We start from the raw sequence: 19,680 nt of genomic DNA on the forward strand, positions 1-19,680 counted from the left end.
TAGCATTTAATTCCTGCCCAGAAGTCAGGGCAGCAAGTTTCTGGGTTGGTACAAGATGACATTTATCAGTTCAAGCAAATGGATGTAGAAAGGCTTCCGTGCTCTCTGTCCTCCACGTGAAGGCTAAACTGCACCCCCGAGCCTCTGCAGGTAGCGTGGTGAGAGGCAAAGGCGGCCTCCAGAAAGGCCTCACCACATTTCTTCTGCTGCCTTCACCAAGGCTGGCCCTGGACATGGGTTGTGTAAAAAACCCTGGGCGTGCAAAGGTTGGCAATCCTGGGCTCTCCAAAATGCTGCTTTAACTTTTTTTTTTCATCGATTCGAGAGAAATTTGAGGGAGTTGAGTGCATTCCCAGAGCAAATTGAATCTATATTTCTTCGCAGATACATGAGTCAGAGCATCTGAAATGTGTATTGCCAAATATAGTAATTGTGCTCCATCAAAAGATGGATACAGGAGTGGAACCGCATAATTTCCAAAGTTTTGTCTTAATTATTTTTTTTTCTGAGTAAATTATCGAAAACACTCTTTTCCATCTTCTTTGGCAAGCAGCCCAATGAAGTAATAGTGAAGGTTTTGAGAGCAATGGCAGCGGGGCTCGCACCATGGCTGACCCAGCTCAGCTGTAAGAGGGGACAAAGTTGGGTGACAAGACAAGGGCCCTGAAACTTTCCCCGCCTCACCTCTGACAGGACTTCACATTTTCAGAGCACTCCGCCACACGGGCTGGGGAGCTCACCCCTCGCCTCCCTCTGCGCCTGGCAGGCACAAATCCAGCAGCCCCAGCTTCGAGACCCGTTTTGAGGACGGCGAGAAAACCGCCCCAGTCCCAGTCCCAGTCCCAGTCCCAGTCCCAGTCCCAGTCCCAGTCCCAGTCCCAGTCCCCCCTCTCCACCCGCCGCCATTTTGTCCCGGCCTCCCCGTCGCCACCAGGGGGCGCCGCGGCCCCTCGTAATGGCGGCGGGGGGGCGACGGTGGTGAGGGGGGCGCAGGGGGGCTCGGCGCGGGGCGCGGCGCTCATTGGCTGGGGCCGGGCGGGCCGGGCGCGCGGCGCCGCTTCTTAAAGGGCGACGCGGGGCAGCGGGCGCGCGGCGCGGTGCGGGGTGGGTGCTGCCGGCGGGGTGCGGGCGAGATGAGCGAGGTGGGTGAGCGGCCGGCGGGGGGTCGGGTATGGGGTACGTCTGCCGGGGGGGGCTGAAATCCACAGCTTCTGTTAAACCTTCTTCTAATGAACCTCCACAGGTGTCTGTGCGCCTTCAAGGCACGAATCAGTGCAATACTTCATGCTTTGAAGGAGCATGTGCACCGCTGGGCGATAACTTAACAAAAAACCCTATACTTTAAAGATGTATTTATGGCTTTGCACAGGGATGGGGTGTGTAATGAGTTGTGTGGGCTCACGGAGGAAAAATGCCCTGCTTGTAGTTGATGCAAACTTTGTAAATATTGTCCTGGGGAGGGTTATAAGTAAGGGGAAAAAATGCAAACAGTGCCAAGCATGAAAGGATTGCTGTGTGCTTGTAAATAAATAAGCTGAGAAATATTTTTTTTTTTTTTTTTCAGTGGAAGCATTCTTGGGACAAACTAGTACTTTTCTCTTAAAAGTGTATTCAGGCAGGATGGCTAGTGACAGTCAGTGGATCAAATGCCTGGTGGAAGCAGCTAGCAGAATCTCAAATGCTCTAGTGCACCTTTTTGGGGGATCAGGAGAGAGATCTACAATTACACCTTATCCAGCACCTGTTTCTAGGGGCTAGCTCCTGTCATAGAAGACCTGCTGCTGCTTTAACAAATGGATATTCCTTTCTTAGCAACCTGCAGAAAGCAAAAAGCAATGCCAAGTAAGTTCAGGCTGTAGTTACTGTGCAGATGTTATACTTGGTGTATTTTTAGGTAAGCGACTTGAAGAGTAAACCTGAGGCAGGTGGAGAGCAGTGTAGCAGCATGGTCTCTGGCTAAGAGATTTGTGAGGAGCAGCTAACCTTTTGGTTTGCCGGTCAGGCTAAATGGAGAACACGGAGGAAATCCTCACTGTGCTTTTCTGCTGCTCCCAGAGATCAGACAGTCCAGGTGTAATGCAGCATGCTGTCCGTGACCTCTCCTTGCTCCTGCCTGCATTTGAATCAGCTGGATAGAGTTCATGCAGTAGGCTTTTAATGTAACTATACTTTTGCCACTCACATTGGCTACTGCTTTAAGATAGGATTTGGGGGGAAAGAAATTCTGAAGAGGAATGGTAGGGTGATGCTGCTGTGCTTACTGCAACTGTGCAAGGCACTGTTAGGTTATAGTCCTGTGCCCGGCTGTATTTGCTCAGTAATTACCCCTTGATAGTTTGAATTATATTGCTCGCTTTGTGTGCGGTAAGTCCCAATAAACATCAAGATCACTGCTAATACCAGCACAGGGGTTCTCTATTCATAATGTGTTTCCCAGTGCCTAACAGAATAGTATTCCCAGCACACCTCCAGAGCCAGAAATGATGTCTCTCTGGTGCAGCACTAAGCCCTATACAGATGACACTTAAGAGTGCAGTCAGTGTCTTCAGTCCTATTGTCACTGTCATTCAACGGATAACATTAGAGTGTTTATTGCCCACAGCTCCAGTGAAGAAAAGCTTCCTTGCTGTTACTTGCCTGCCAGCTGTTACTCAAAAGACCATTCTGTTTCCAACGGGCAGGGGAAAGCAACTGGACCTGTCCAAACCACTTCAGTATGAAAGACTGCTTAAATACAGAGGCAAAAAAAGATCAGCAGAAAACAAGCTCCTTAGACATCTGTTTGCTGTATTTTGATGGGGGTTTTGGTGGATTTTGCTTGTAATGCTGTAACTGAAAAATATTTTGATTTTTCTCTGTCCTAATCTGCCAGAAAATCTGAGGACAGTGATTAAAAAGGGCTCCTATAGAGCCATGGAAAGATTACTTGAAAGTGGTGCTGAGATGGTGAGAAGGCTTTTGCTTATGTTAATAATTGTTAGGATTTGAGTGGAACTTAAAATGCGGTTGTAGAAGCCTCTGAAGGGAGCTTTCAGATCCCTTGGAAGTTACTTGCTGAGACTTTGCATGGATTCTTATTTTACTGCCTCCAGCTAAATTAACTTATTTCCTGTTTATGGACGGTGATTACCAGTCTCCTGATGGAGAAAGCTGAAGAGAAAGCAGCTGTTAATCTGACTATAGTACTTTATTTTTTAGCAGCTAACTCCTTTCAGAACAGATAAAGAATTTTCTTCTGCAGAAAAAAAAAATTCACTTCATCTGCAGTTTCTTTGAATGTTTAAGATGCTCTGACTGCTGGGCAAAGCTCTGGCACTGTAAATAGTTACAGGGAAGCTGAGGTATAAGGGCTTACCTAGTAGTATTGTGCAAGTGTCCAAACAAATTTAGTACTAGATGCATCTTGGTTTGAGCTGGAGATGGTTCACTTAGCTGCATGGGAGCTTCTCAAACTTCATTAAGTACTGAAATGCATTTTTAGGTGTTGAAGTAACTTGGAAAATCTGTCCTCAAATAACCGAGGAGCCTTTTCTCTAGGTCTGTAGGTGTTTTCCTTCATCTTTAATGAGCCTAGAGAGAACGGCAATGCTGTAAAATGTCAGCTACTGTCAGTGAGCATCTAGGAGACAGGTGCAGCACTTCCATTGAAGATCTCTGGTCACCTAGGATGAACTGGGGGAAGTGATCTTGGGTACTGGGTTCATAGAAGAATGCCAAATAACTATTCACAACCACCAGTGAGCCTCTATACTCAACAGTGGCATAAGCTTGATTCACCTCAATGAATCCTGTCATCTTGTCAGAGACTTAACTGATGCTCTGGGTATGATGCCTGGTCATGGTGAGAGTGCCGCTCACAAGAAGCATTTTTACAACTTCACACAAACATTTTTACAACATTCATTGCCACACCTACCTCCTGTGTTGAATGACTCTGGCTTTTGGAGTCAGATCTGGACCTGGGAAGGAGCACATGCAAGTGGTAGGGTATTAACAGCCCTGGATGCTGTTCCTGTGGTTCAGGGATGAAGCACATGTGTAATGAGACTGCCTTGTTGGATGAATTTGTTTCCTCTTGTTAAAGTGTTGTTTCCTAACAATTGAAGAGTTAGAGTGGTATTTTTGGGGCAGGGGTGGAGTTCAGCTTCAATGTGTAATCTGTGTGCCTAGCTTCAGGAGACCCATTCAGGAAAAATACCTAATCAACGCGTGCCCCAGGCTCCTGTGGCTTAGGGGAAGAACATGCCTTGGAAAAGCCTTACACGACCTGACTGACATGTTCTACTGATTACCAGGGTGCTGACGTGCCCACCTAAGGCAGGGTTTGAGACAGCAACTCTGTATGTCTGGGGAGCAGTCTAGCTAGCAGAGAGCAGCAAGAATATTCCATCTTGTCTTCTGCAGCAGACACCAAGCAATGGGGCACGTATAATTCACTGGGCACGTGTAATTCATAAGTCACCAGAAGAGAGCTATGGGGGTCTCACTCTGTAGAGTGCTTAGGTCTCTTAGCTGGGGACTTGATCTGTGCGTAAATGCTTTTTTGTCACACTTTGAATACAGACAACCCCAGCCTGTGCATCTCCCTTGATGTGCGGCAAACTTCACAATGTCTTACATTCCCTCTGGGCTCTTGAATTCTGCACCAACTGCTGTGTTGTGCCCACCTCCTAAAGGATCACAAAGGGGGTGTGTGTGGTTGTGTGACGTGCGATGGGGATGTGCAGGGTATTTCTGGCTCATCAGCTGTCAGTTCAGATCTCATGGGATGTGCCTAATGGCTCACATCTGCAGCCCGAAGCACTTAATTTGTGTGTTTTGGTGCTCAGATCACCTTCAGGTAGGTACCCAGGCAGTCTAAGTGGCAAAGATGGAGGCATCACTGGAAACGTGATGTGCCATTACACAGGGGTCAAAGACTTCTCAGAAATCTGAGCTTCACCCACCTTTGGGGTGGGAGGAGACACTTGCCACCAAGGCAGTCTCTGTGTCTGTCTTCAAAACTGGTGGTGTGGGCATGCCCCCGGCTTGGCAAAGCATCATAAGGTGTCTGCTTCCTTCCAGGTTGAGGGAAAACCTGGAAGATGTTTCCATCCCTCCAGACAAGTACTCTAGCCAAGAGGCTGTTACAGAAGGAGAGGAGTGTGGCCAAGAATGAAATGCTAGGCAGACGTGGAGGTTTCTGCCTGGAACTGTAGCTGGATCAGGTAGTTAAGTGGGAAAACTGTGTCGCCTTCATGGATTGCTCTCCTGAATGTGGCTTAATATATTCCTGAAACAGAGGAAAACTTGTGGGGTCTTGGGTTATGGGACCAGATCTGTTTAAACACTGAAGTGAGGATTTTAACACCAGTCCTGGATAGCAGTAAATCAAAAAACTGGTGTTTGTAGGGGGACAAGATGCAATGTTAGTTCAAAGCAGCTATTTTCCTCTGAGGTGCTTGCAGTCCTGGGGGGTGTCTGAGCAAGCCAGACTTCTATTGTATGTGCGGGAAGATGACACCCTTCTGTATGCATTTTTTTCAGATACCGTGGAGACCCCCAGCTGTTAAACTGCCAGCTTTGCTGAGGGTATAACCACAGCAGCTACACAGCTGCACAGCTCTGAAGTGCAGCAAGAGCACGGCAGGGTTGAGGAGGAAACTCTGCAGCTGTTGTAGGATGGGGGTGGGATAGGGAAGGCGCATGAACATTAGTTTTTAATTTTAGCTCAAATCTATTTATTAGCTGGGTGGTAAATTGCAGCTCGAAAGAGGAGGAAGAAGGGAGAACAATAAGTTTTTATCTGTCACTTTGCCCACTCCTTCCATCAGAGTGGATTCAGTGGGATAAGGCATTTTCTAAAATAGCACTTAGAAATGAGGTTGGAAGTTAATCTCCTTAATTTGGTGAAGCTGGCAGATGCACTCTTTAGAAAGAATCATGTTAGTATTCTTGCAATGTGTGTAATGCCAACAGATTAAAACAATGCTCTAATAAAGGACAGTTAGCTTTGGAAGTATGCTTCAGATCATATTTCCTTGTAAGAGTAACTTAAAAACTGCTGCACTTGTACAATGGGAAAGCTCCATCCAGCACTTCAGCATGAAGATTAATAGAATATTGTTCCAGGCTGCAAAAGCATATTACTTTCTAGTCAGATGTCCCTAAATCTAATATATTGGCTAGCTTACAAGAATCATCTTCCAACAGTTTCTATGCTGGATCATGCTCATGACGACCCGTGTCATATGGTAGTAGGCCACCACTGTTCCTGCTGAAGTTAACTGCTATCAAAGCTTGCTGGATATTTCATTATTGACTTTAATAAAATATTTCATTTCCAGGCCAATGTTTGCTATTGTCTGCCTTGCTTTTTTTTTCTCTTAGAGATGACTTGGAAGATGTCTCAGTGTTTACAGGTTTTCTCTATAACTGCACTACAAAAGAACTTGTAATAGAGTGGCTAGACCTAGACACAGGGTATGTAAATCATGAGACACGCACTTCTTGGCTGAAGAGGACTGGGAGAAGGCTGTGTGCATCATAGGAAAGCTATGCCTTCCTTCATCCTGTCAGTTGCAACAGAGCCTTAAAATCACAGAGCCATGTAGCACTTAAAAGGATCCTACGCCTTGCAGAGGATAATGAAGACGAGTAACAGTCTCGTTTCTCTAAGAAAAGGTGTTCTGTGTTTTTCTCAGTTGTTTGGACACTGGTTTAACAAAAATAGACATGCTAAATAAACAGAAAGCAGGTAAAATAACCAACATCCTTCTTCCCTTCTACTTTTAATAGTGACAATTATTCATTATTTCTGTTACAGAAGCAGATGCAAGAGAGATCATAGTCTACTTGTCTCTTGTTAGAAAAATGAATGGCAATCTTCATGGAATAAGCTCAGAGCAAGCAACTACAGAAGAGCTGCAATTGCAAAACTTGTTTTTAATGACAGGATTTGGGGGGCTCACAATTCATCCCCACTCCATGTCTCTAGCCTGGTCTCGGGGTGGTCTCCAGGTGGGGAAGCTGTACAAGTGTCACCTAGGCCAAGTTCAGCTGGTGCTTTCTCATCTGCTCTGTTCATACCCCATGGCATACAGCCTCATTTATGCACCAACATGGAACTTGGAGGAAGAAGCACAACTGTAGTCAGAAGTGAAAATTGTCTGCTTACATGCCTTGAATGCTAGTTAGAGCTGAATTGTCTTTCCTCTTGAAAAGTATTGTTTTACAGACACTGAGCGTTCCTACGTTACCGCCTTAGTATGCAGTGCATGAAATGTGACCCTGAGCAGAGGTGTAGCTGATACTGTGAGTACAGCAACAGCAGGCGGAATGATGGTAGGGATCTTTTGTTAAAGCTGAAAGTAAAAAACAAAGGGTGAGGAAATGCTGTTAAAGGTGGTGTCCTTCTGACTTCAGAGATTCCCAGATTAGAGACAGCAAACTGGTGAGGAGGGTTGTACTAGGTCATCAGATGGGAGAGCTGCAGATTCTCTCGTGTGGGGAGAGCGCTAGCTATGGCAAAGCGTGTGCAAGCAATTGTATATTTAGTGTCACAAACAGGGTCTTGGTGTCCAAGTGCCTGGTGGAGAGGAGGTGCAAGCTGCTTTGTCACCAGCCTTATTTGCTGCCCTTTGGCTGGCTGGTTTGATTCTAGCTGCACTGTGGAGCTAGCTGCCCAATAGCGCCAGCAGGACCAGGAAAATGCAGTAACAGAACCAGATAAACAGGAAACAAATGTTCAGGCTATAATGGCCTAAACTCAAAGGCTGTGTGCTGCTGTGCACTTGAGCAGGGGAAGGTCATGTGTTGGATCACCACACAACACGGCTGTCCTAAAAATGGAGAAGAGCAAAGATCTGCAGGGATCCTGGCTAGTTGTATGCTGGTGTAGATGCATTCGTAGGGATTTTAGCTGCCTTCTGTCGTCACCAGAAAAGGTGCAGTTCAGAAATGCCCAAGTAGACGCTGACCAGACCTATCCATGGAAACAGGACAACTCTCAGTGCAGTGTTGTGCTTCAGTTTGTTAATCTTGCCAACAGTTAGTAGGCTCTTTCCAAGTGAATTGGTGAGACAGCTGAAATGCTCCTGTTAAATCAGCATATCTAGCAGGAACTAGTAGGTTTGTATATCAGAAGCAGCATTTGATAGAAAGTGCTTTAGTTTTGTAGGGGATGGAAGAGTAGTTTGAGGGAAATTAGGGACCTGCACAGCTTCAAAACCCCTGGAGAGAGCACTGGAAAGCAGACAGTACCTGCTGCTCGTGCCTGGGGATGCTTTTCATCTGCATCTACCCCCTGAGACATCCAAAATAAGTTTTTCAAGACAGCAGATATCATGGCCATTAATCTGCCTTGACGGTGCTTTGTTCTCTACAAATCTAACACTAGAGGGATTACCAAGCGCTGAGATTGTAGTTGGTGGCATTCTGACTACAGAAGATAAATTTCAAGGAAAAGAGTATCGAGGTCATGGTAACTCCCAAATTGGTGCAAGTGTATTATGGGTGTAAAGTAGATGACACAAAGCTGAATAGATCTGAAGGCATCTCTTGATTCCTTGAGGATTTTCGTGAGATTGGACCTTTTCCTAATAACCTGCAGGACATGAAGGAAGACCAGTGATTTGTGAGGATCTTTTTATAGTTACGGTAATACTTTCCCACAAAAAGTTTGCCATTAGTGGATTAGTGTTTCCAAGCCAGAGGTATTCAGCTGATTCATGTCTGACCAGACCTACTACCCACATCCTGCTTTACATGCACATCTCTACAAAGAAGTGGTGTGTGTTTCAGCAAAGCCCTCAGTAGGCTCTAGGGTGAAGTTGTGCTGAAGAGAGGAAAGAGTGCCCTCTTCTACTAGAGGATGGGGGAGCTGGGGTTTGGATGTGCAAGGTAAGCTTATCTTTAGAAGGGACTCACCACTAAATCAGACAAGGTGAGAGTAGACGTCAGGAGGTAGCTGCAACGCTATCTTGTGAGGGAGAGAGGTTGGCCTGAGATAAGCCAAAATGTGTAATACCTACCTAAATATGAAAACGTGACAGTGCTCAAGTCCAAGTTTCGGGTGGAGCGGTAGGGGACAGGTACAGAGACAGAAAAATAATTCTTATAAAGATCACAAGCATGCCTTTCATCTGATTTCTCATGCTTTTTATCCTCTAGTTCTAATGGTATAAGTAATGAGATTACTGCTGTCTCTACCTTCCCACTGCAGAAAATATGCTTCTCTTTTAAATCCCTATGATTAAACTATTTTTAGTTTAAGATACTGAATATTCTGCATACTGAATTTTTAAGCAGAATTTCAACACTAGTTGAAATACCCTGTACAATGTCTTTTACTGGAGCTTGAGATACTGTGTGATGTTCAGGAAAGAAATCTGAGCAACACTGAAAGCCAATTCCTTGAATTCCTAACATGTATTAGTGAAATGTGAGGTGAAGGGAGATAGACGATGGAAACTGCTACAAATTAGGCTAGGCAGACAGCTTTCTGGAAATGGTGGAAAAATAAAACATGAAGCTTCATAGCTACTTCATACATATCACTACTCCACTCAGATCTGACAGATAACTCAGCAACAGAAAAGAGAGCAAGCACATTGTTGGCTTGGCACACTTTTGAAACACGTGTGCTGCAGTTTAAGCAGGTCAGCCAAATGCCTAAGGCAGGCCAACTTCATGCCGATTTTAATTGTCCAGTCAGACGTGGCTAGCTATCACTTCAGTTCATTTCCCAAGCTATGGGACAGCGCTGGCATCCAAGCCAAGCCAAAGGAAGCTCTCATGTAAGGTTGCAGGAATGTTTGCAGTGATTTCTGAGTGCTGCCTTGTATTCCTGGCTTTGGCTGAAAGCTCGGTGTGCTTGGTGGACATTCTGGAGCTCAGCTTGTGACACAGACCTGCAAATGCAAAAAAATAGTTAGCTAAGGATCTAGCATTAATGGTGTGAATTGCAAAAAAAAATAAAATATATATATATCTTGCAAATCTGAATCCTAACTATCTTTTGTGGTCATGTCATGTAAGAAATAAATAGATGTTTTTGTCAGACTGCAGCGTGTCAGACAGCACAAAGCTGGATCTAAATGAGTGTTGTAATCTGCTTTCTGTGTGAAACTTCTCTAAGGAATGTATTTTCTATCTAGTCACAGGATGGGTCTGTTAGGATATTAACACAATGCATGCATGGCTTTATTTCCTGGAGGAGCACATTGAAGTCCTCTTTTTAATGTCTTTGCATGATGGGTTGTCATGTCTATGTGTTAGTAAGGTGAATATGTCTAGTTGGGTAACATTGTTCTTCCACTTCATATGCAAGGCACAAAGTGCAGAAGGGACCCTGGTACATAATGGGAGACTGATGATGGAGTGACAGATAACTATTTGGAGTGCAGAAAATGCAAATTTTCATTGAACTTGCATTGGAAGTCATAGTACTGTAGAGGGGGAGTGTTTGAAACAATGTGGTGGGGAAGCTTTTGGTGAATCTGTTTGGCCAGATTTAAAAAAGTGGATTTGAGCCAGCAATGTGCACTTGCAGCCCAGAAAGCCAACTGTATCCTGGGCTGCATCAAAAGCAGCGTGGCCAGCAGGGTGAGGGAGGTGATTCTGCCCCTCTGCTCTGCTCTTCTGAGACCCCACGTGGAGCAGGTGGGTACATTTGGGGCCCCAGCACAAGAAGGACATGGACCTGTTGGAGCAAGTCCATAGGAGGGCCATGAGGATGCTCAGAGGGCTGGAGCACCTCTCCTATGAAGCCAGGCTGAGGGAGTTGGGGTTGTTCAGCCTGGAGAAGAGAAGGCTCCAAGGAGACCTCAGAGCAGCCTTCCAGTGCCTAAAGGGGGCCTGCAGGAAAGCTGGGGAGGGACTCTTTGTCAGGGAGTGCAGTGATAAGACAAGGGGTAATGGCTTTAACGTAGAAGAGGGTAGGTTTGCATTAGATATTAGGAAGAAATTCTTCACTCAGAGAGAGGGAGGTGAGGCCCTGGCACAGGCTGCCCAGAGAAGCTGTGGATGCCCCATCCCTGGAGGCGTTCAAGGCCAGGCTGGATGGGGCTTTGGGCAGCCTGGTCTGGTGGGAGGTGTCCCTGCCCATGGCAGGGGGGTGGAACTAGACAATCCTTAAGGTCCCTTCCTGCCCAAATCATCCCGTGGTTCTGTGATTTCCCGTGGACTCATTCCAAGGCTAGGGCACTACAGGAACTGGAAAACATTTAGTCCTAGAGCAGATGAACTTGGTGAGTCTGTGCTAGCTCCAGGGAGCTTGGGAACTACCTACAGCTACACTGAAAATTGCTTTCTTAATTTCTCTGCTGCTATTAATAATGAAGCTGATAGTAGCATCAATTTCACTGAGCAGATGCAGGGTCATGGGAACTTCTGATATGTGGAAATCCCGATTTTCCAGACAGCTCTTGGACAGAGCTAGTGATCTAGCTTTTTTTCTGCTTTCTGTGGATGAACACGTATGATTGCTGTCCCTGACGCTTGGCAATCAAAGTGACCTTGTGCATCACCCTGTTCATTCTACTTCTTAGTGTGGTGGGTTTATTTCTAATCGCTTGGCTGCTGTTTAGACTCGCGGTGCCAAGGCAGCTTTGTTCTGAGCTGTATCACACTCGGAACAAAGCAGCTCCCCCAAAGTCTCAGCGGGCCGGTTTCAATACGGGTTTCAACAATGCGGGACAAATCCTCCATCGAGCGCGGCCCAATTTCAAGGCTGCTTCAGCTGCCAATTCAGGGTTCCCCGTGCAGGGATTCCCTGGTGGCACAGGGCCAAAGATAACAGGTCTGCATCATCTCTCTGTGCAGCTGGCCCCTGGGCCGGGTGCGCTGCCAAGGCTGCTGCGTGCTCTCCGTCCGTGTCCAGTGATTCCCCTGCTGCTGGAACAGCCTGGCAAGGAGCTGCTGTCGTAGCTGCAAATGGCTCTGGGGATGCTTGTGGTAGCTGCCTGTGACCACGCAGGCTGCCCAGGGGGGTAAAGTGATGCATAAACGTCCGTGCTGCTTCCTCTTGCTGGCGTCTTGAAAAATCAGAAGGCTTTGCCTTATGGCGGGGGCAGAAAATTGCTTTGTATGGCAACTGGAAACTGCCGTAATTAATACCTTTTCAAAACCCAGCTGGCCAGTTCTAGCAGGCTGTAATAACATCTGTAATAAGACTGTAGTAACATCTGTTTACCTCTGAAATATATAGGGAAATGGAAAGAGAACAAATTTGGTTTGAACTGTACAGCTGGAAATAAAAAAGCCAACAGCAAAAAGACCAGAACTTCTGCAGACTGGGAAGACGCACACACAGACTGTTTTAATAATGTTAAAGTCGATATGATCAGATATGAAGCAATTTGTCAGCGCAGACTTTTGCCATTAATAACCAAGCTGTCCCTTGAAGACAGCCTCTAACTCAATTACAGCTGGGCTTGTATCTCAGTGAATTAAATTACCCTGAATTTCAGAAGGGTTTGGAAGAATGAAATATAAAGTAAATACTTGTTAAAAAACAAAACAAAACAAAACAAAACACATCCATAATCAGTTATATCATGCCTGAGCAAGGAGCCTGACCCCTTAATTGGTTTAGGGCACTCTTCCTATCCAGGGATGCTAATATTAAAGAGTACCCAGGATCCGTTCTGAATCCAAACACTCAATCCCCAAGGTTCTGAATTGCTCCTAATCAAGTGCCACAGTCAGCTGCCATTATCTGTCTGCTCTGCCTGCACAGACGGCCGAGGCTTACAGCTGAGGCATGCTATTTGAACACGACTAGGCTGCCTCTGTCTGTGAGCTGTTTTGGTACTGCCTGGCTGCATGGACGCAGCCCTTCAGGTACTTGTGTTGCTCTGTGTTTTGTTCCACTGCCAGGTGGAGATTTCTAGGAGGTAATGCAACATCACAGGGAGATGCAGATCCGTGTTGAGCTGACCAGTGATTAAATTTTGAGGGATCTATGCAGCAAACAAAATATTTCACATCAGGAACATTAAAATAATCTAAAATTAAAAAAATTTAATGATTCCAAACCATTTTTTGATTAGAACACCATGGCTTCCAAATCCTTTTTATCAGTAATTTTTGATTCATCTACAGTCCAGCTCTTTAGGAAAAACCCAGCTCAGAATAAAAGTAACTGCCCAAATCCTTGTGGGATGTAAAGAGATGCTTTCCCAGCAGTGCTGTAACAGATCTCCCAGAGAGGGTTTGGATTCTCTGCCCTTGGAGGCTTGCAGGACTTGGCTTGGCATAGAACTGCAGTGTTCCCGTTGGGGTGTTTGTGGGGCCAGGGACTAACGGAGGTACCTTCCAGCCCTGCTTACAAGACTGATATTCTGCTGCCTTCCAGCTGTACTCCCTCATTTTTGAGCTAGGGCTATTACATCTTCGTTCCCCTGTGGCCAGCAGCCTAAGATTATAGTGGTTCCCACTGTGCTTTAAAGAAATAGAGAAAAAAAGGTTTCTCGAATATTTCAAAGCAAGGTATGGTTTAGTACTCAGAAGGAAGCACTGACCCGCTCAGATTTTCGGTTCCCAGAGCCAAATTGTGGTGCTTTCTCCCCACGTTGCAGGCTGTTGCCTGTTCTGTTGGACTGAAACAGCTGTGGGTGGGAGATGTCAATTACATTACTGAAGTGATTGAAAGAGACAATTAAGCTCTATATTTATTTATTTATTTCAGCTGGACCATTTCGATGATTGTTTTCAGCACAGCTCTGCAGAAATCTTACTTTTCATTGCAATAATCGTAGTGCTGCTATTTTCTATATGACCGTGCAAACAATTGTGTCCATACAAATGAGGCCTTGGGGATGGAGAGGTGTGGCCGGATTGGGCCAGACGGGGAAGTGGGAGTTCTCAAGGCTGGTTTCCTGCCCCAAACAGCCCTTTCTAGGACTGCGGTACCAAATCTGATGCTACCAGTAGATAAGAAATAATAGGAGGAAAAAAAAAATAAAAGAGACCACCTTAAAAACCTCAGTCATTTTTCATTTATACCACTCAGCTTAATCAATCTATTTTTATATAATTGAAATACTCCTCTTGGGTCACCTTGATGTTTCCTCGTTATCACTTTGCAGGGTAATTAGGATATGGGCTGTATCAGCCTTGTCCAAATGAGAGCTGAGGTAATTTTTTGGCGATTGGTGTTTGAAGGCTTATTCCACAGTTAATTTTATTCTGTTTACCCTTTGCTTAACAAAACCTAACATGAAGTTTAGAGATTTCGCAGTACTGCAGTGAGGTTCCAGCTCTTACTAAAGCAAGTAATGCTGCTGAAGTAAAGACAAGTACTTGTCCACATGTGAGTTACCCCTGTAAATAAGCCTTGCAGGATCAAGCCCTATGTTTCCTGCAGAAAAGATGAGGGATTGCTTCTTATGGCTGGCATGGTAATTAACAGGATTTGGAAAATACATTCTTGCAGCTGCTTTCAAAATTAACTTCAAAGATTCCATTAATCCCTTCCTCCAAAAAAAAAAAAAAAAAGAAAAGTGATTACAATGTGTTTGGAGAAATATCTGCTGAATAATGTTTTAATTCAAGATATGCTAATAACCTAAATATTAAGCAAGCTATCGTTTTTGCTAATGATGTTGATTACGTTTGGTGTTGGTGTAAATACTCTGTTTAGAACATTATATTGAATTTGAATACAAAATCAGCAGGTTCTCACTGTGTTGATTTATAAATTGCAGCGCAGCGTTGGTGAAAGTGGGGCACAGGGAAAGTTCTCCTCCGTGCTATTAGGATCTATAAATACAGCACTGTAAGTGGGTTCCTGCATCCCAGGCAGTGATGCTCTGCCCGCCTTCTCTAGCTGCCTCCCTCTTTGCCCTGGAAGCGTGCTGGGTGCTCCTGCTCTGCTGTCCACGTACGCTTAGAAGTGCCTTTTCTGAGGGCTTTTCTCAAGCCAAAAAACCATCTCTCCGGCCCAAATTTTTGGTTCCCATTGCTTTTCTGTGCCTGGCTGTCAGTCCAGTGGTTCAAGAGGAGGGCCAGGACCTCCACCAGCATGCCTCCCTGTGCTGTCCCACGGGAGCTCTGGGTTCACTCCACGTAGGCAGTGCTTAAACAACCTGCATGTCCTCCTTCCCAGGGAAATGCAGCACCCCGTGCCTCTCTAGTTATCCACAGCTGTGTTGTTAATTTCTGAGGAGTATCTTCTTTGCTAGGATGTCAGTGTGCATGTGTGTGCATGCTCGTGTGCCGTTAGTGACTACAGAAGTTATAGAAAATCATTACTGCTCAAATGCTAATTTTTAGCTGCTGCAGCTTGAATCACATCACTTCATCTCAGCCCACTTGTGGGGTTTTAATTTATAAAAAAAGTTATGGGAGATCCTTAATAAAATTAAGAACAATCAAGAGCTAGTAAAGTACAACACTGCTTGACCCATGAAGACAACTACAGAAATAGTCAGGGTGCCAGGGATCATTTAATTTTGACAGCCGGTATTGAAAGATGGATTCTGGCACTCTTGCTCCGGCAATATTATACTGCCCTGGCAACACACGAGCCAGAAAGCAGCCCGTAGAGAATTCCCATTGTGTAAAGGGACACATGGAGAAAGTGCTAAGTGGGTTTCTACTCTTGCACAAAGAACTGAGATCCTAGGGTGAGAGCAGCCAGGAAAAAGTGGTAGTCTCCAGAAAGTCACTTCTACCGGAAACTGTTGGTCATAAAAAGGAGTGGACTGCTCTGTACTGAAGTCCGTGTTGATAAATGTTTTTCCTTTCTGTCAGGTGCACAAAAGATGATCTGTGATTTCTTGCGAAGATGTGTAAGAAGTCATCAGACTCACCCCTCATTCAGACAAAATATTGGCTGGATGTTCTGTACTTGGTGCTGTTACCTTAAACGTGGGCTTTGAAGGACGCTTTCATCTCATAAATATTCAGTACAAGGTCTGCAGTGGGGAAAAAAAAAGTGGGAGAAACTTGTTAGGGTCTCAAATAGACAAGTGAGGAGAGTTTACTTAACTTCTAGTGCAGTTTTCATAATGATATTCAGGCTTCTCTGGGATTCTTCAATTCTGCTTGTGTTTTTCGGTGATTAGCTGTTACGGATGTGAATGAACCTGTATTGCCACAGCAGTTTGTTTGGGATTTACCACCTGGCTATACCACAGACTAGTTTTGGAGACCTACAGTTGGAGAGAATGAGTGTGACAGTAGAGGTTGTGCATGGCTCTCCAGTAATACACCTTGTATTGCTCACCCAGTTGTTCAGCTTTATGCTTTTTTATATATAACACCTCCCCTCTCCTTAAAAAAAAAAAAAAAGCGTCGCTGCAATTTGGGCCCCATTATTAAGAGGCGAGGTATTCTCTGGGAACTTTGGTAAACAGAAATGATTCTGTCACAGAACCATCTTTTTTCCTATTCTCAACTTTTTAACTTAAGCATAGTAGTATCCTTTGTCCTTATTAGCAATGATTTACTGAGATATGGTTAAGAGTGGCAAAGAGTGATGTTTTTCACACCTAAATGTGCAAATGCTGAGTGCTATAGTTTCAAGCCAATATATGACCCTAAAAAGGTTGTTGAACACAACAAACCAGAAATGTCCAGTAAATAACAATGTAACCTAATTAGTTATATAAATTCCAAATACTGCAGAGTGTATCTCTACATGTTCCAGGTCGTAGCTGCTTGATTCTTGCCCATACTTAAATTCCGGGTCTTCATCTAGTTTCTGACATACAGTAGTTCTTTGCAAGAGCTTGAAAGAACTTTGTTTTCCTTCGTTCCCGGATGAAGTCCACACCAATTGTAATAATTCAAGGTACTGTACAGGAAATATTGAGTTCTGAAAACAAGCAGGTATCAATTGCTGTTACCTCATTCTGCTGAAGACTAGGAAAATTACAAGCTGTACTTACATGGAAAACACGGGAAGTCCTTAAGCAGGTACTTAACATGACATTTTTATTTGCAGAAAGGTTACAAACTTTATAAATTTTCTATAGTGTGTTTTTCAATACTTTTTTCATTCTGATGCTAAAACAGATGAACTCATTGATTAAAGCAGAAGGCTATGAAAAAAGACACTGATTAAATAGTTAGGATACAATTTATACTTTTTACAGAGGATTCTGTACAGAGAACAGATGCTACTGATGGTAGTACGGATTAAATTCTTCCTTGCTGGCTGACCCCTGACAGACGTTTTTGTGCTGTATTGTACTAACACGTATTTCCTTCTGTCACATACCTAATGACTTTTCTGTTAGAGATGGACCTGGTAGCAAAATGAGGCTTAAAAGCTTAGGATATCCACAGATTTCACTGCTGTCCCTTTAGTCAACGAGAACAGAACATCCTAATAACATATTTCATATGTCAGTGAAATTAATTATTTTTATCCTGAGTCAAGGCTACACCGGCCATTTCTGATATTAACTTTACAAAACCTTTCCACTGTTTTTAGTCTTTTAATTTTACCCTTGCGTGCTCTTTTTACTTCGATGCAGAAATAAAATACATCTAAAAATCTGCAGCCACCGCTTTGCTGGGATACAGCGTGCTATACCTTATCGTCTCTGCACTCAGATGAAAAAGTAGAATAATGTTATTACTGTAAAGCCCCATTTGTCAGGGCTTTCTGGCAGTTTCACCTCCCTGATCTTGGGCTTTCTGAAGCTCATCAAAAAACAAACAGTCCTTCTCCCCCAGGAAACTTAGTAATCAACACCTGGATTCAATCCCTAATGCTGAGGTGCTATAGCCTAACTGAAAAGGTCAAGAAATTTCAAGACGAGAAGGGAATGTTATAAGCAAAAATTAGGCTGGGGAGTACAGGATGGGTTAGAAGAATGAATTGAAAACCCTACTGCAGTTATTTAACTTTCTTATTGAAAAGTCCTCCTGGCTGAAAACTCAATGTTGACCTTAGTTTGTACACCTAGGGGACTAATTTGTGTAGTTGTTATACAACATTATCTAGCTGATGTGCATAGCAATGAGAATTTATCAGGAAAGTAACGCTGTTCTTCTCTTGCCGTGGCTTTTGGCATATGGTGGGAGCCCTTCTTCCTTCCTTTTCTGACAAATTGGGAGTGACTTTGATGCTGGAGACATTTTTAACGATATGCCTTTGATGTTCTGCAAAACCGCTGAGTTAAAAATTAATATAGCCCCAAGCAGTCATAAACTATGTTTCCTCCTACGCAACACAGCAACAAAATTGTTTATCCCGTTTTAGTGGGTAATCATTATGTTTTTGCCCTCATGTTCATTTTGGCTCTGATGTTTCTTTTTTCATACCTAATGGACAGTTTCTTCAGTGTTCCTGTCCTAGTGCTTGCCTTAGAGGATCTAGAAAATTTTAGAAGCTTTGAATGAGGGAAGCTGGCTACAAGTTATAGAAAACAGAAGAATTAGACTGCTTTTAGCTTTTAAAATACGGTCTGCAACTTGGAGATTGCCTGTTTAAAAACAAAACCAGAAATACAGAACAAAAACCAAAACAAAACAGAAATAAATATTGTTTTTCTTGTATTTCAGTGTTTTTAATTTGATCTCTTGGGTCTAAGGACAATATCAGTTATACCAGCTTTTGAAGGGTTTTCATCCATTGCTTCTTGAAAATACCCCCAGCAACTCCTCCTGGTGTTCAGTCCTCCTGTGCTTTGGATGACATTAAAAAGCTAAGCCTTGTTTTGCAGCCTGTGGTGGCATCAAGAAAGGTGATGAAAAGAGCAAGAGGCTCCAGGTGCTAATAATATCGGCATCTTGAAATTGTTTTTTAAAAACAGGTCTACTGAATGTACTGAAATAAAAGGCTAAAGGCTTTACAGGTGGATGACCATGCTGTATATGGCTTTTTCATAACAGTTGCAATGTCTTGTTAACAGGAAACTGATTCTTGCTTTCAAATCTGTTGCACTCATTTGGAAAACAGTACAGTGCTTATAGATAGAAATAAATATGTACGTGGCAGAAAAGGAAAGGCTTTCAGAAGCTTGTTCAACAGACTTTCGGGCATCATTCTCCGAATGTCCAATGGCCTCCAAACAAAGGGCTGTAGTGTGCTTAGACTGATTTCAAACTTACAAAACAATATTGACCTTATGCATAGAAAAAATCTTTATCGACTGAAGCTGAGATTTCATTTGTTTTCTTTATGAAAACTTGCCCCGCTCCCAGAGGGGAAATCCTGAGACACAAAATGCGTGCATCCGTATTCCAGCACTCCATAACAGCAGACCAACCCTGACAGGTATAGCCTAGGGAGGAAAGAGAAGCCTTCATAACAGCTAAGCAGCACAGCCTGAAACACTCAGGAGGACAGACAACCTGGAAAAAAGCATTTCAAAATAAATTAAAAAAAAGCAATATAGTTACCATTTTTTAGATAGTAAAAATCAGTTATATTATTTTTTAGGAAGTCTTGGTAAATTCGCATGATGAAATCTGGGTTGAGATATGGATTGGAACTGAAATATTGGAATATTAATCAAACTTTAAATAAAAGCATAAATGTTAACGTCTTTAGCAAAATTGTTTTCTGGGTGGATTTATTGACTTCTGGCTGTTCTTAATTTACACTTTTATAAAAATAAAATATTTATCCCTTTAGGATCCCATTCTTTGACATTATTAGCCAAATTTTCTCTGCTGTCTTAGGCTCTAGGGCTCCAGGAAGAAACAAAAATATATTTCCATTGCATGGGGAGACAGTAGCTG

At 43.8% G+C, this 19,680-nt stretch overlaps 1 protein-coding gene across 1 annotated transcript in view; it reads left to right on the plus strand.

The window, feature by feature from the left end:
• Positions 1-1,040: 1,040 nt before the first annotated feature.
• The window catches only part of PCP4 (Purkinje cell protein 4), a 54,124-nt gene continuing 35,484 nt past the window's right edge, over positions 1,041-19,680 (plus strand). Inside the window, exon 1 of the mRNA XM_040530038.1 lies at positions 1,041-1,142. Coding sequence (XP_040385972.1) covers positions 1,134-1,142 — 9 coding nt within the window. The 5' untranslated portion in view covers positions 1,041-1,133. The remainder of the gene's footprint in view (positions 1,143-19,680) is intronic.

This window comes from Cygnus olor, chromosome 1 (genome assembly GCF_009769625.2).
Source record: "Cygnus olor isolate bCygOlo1 chromosome 1, bCygOlo1.pri.v2, whole genome shotgun sequence".
NCBI lineage: Eukaryota > Metazoa > Chordata > Aves > Anseriformes > Anatidae > Cygnus > Cygnus olor.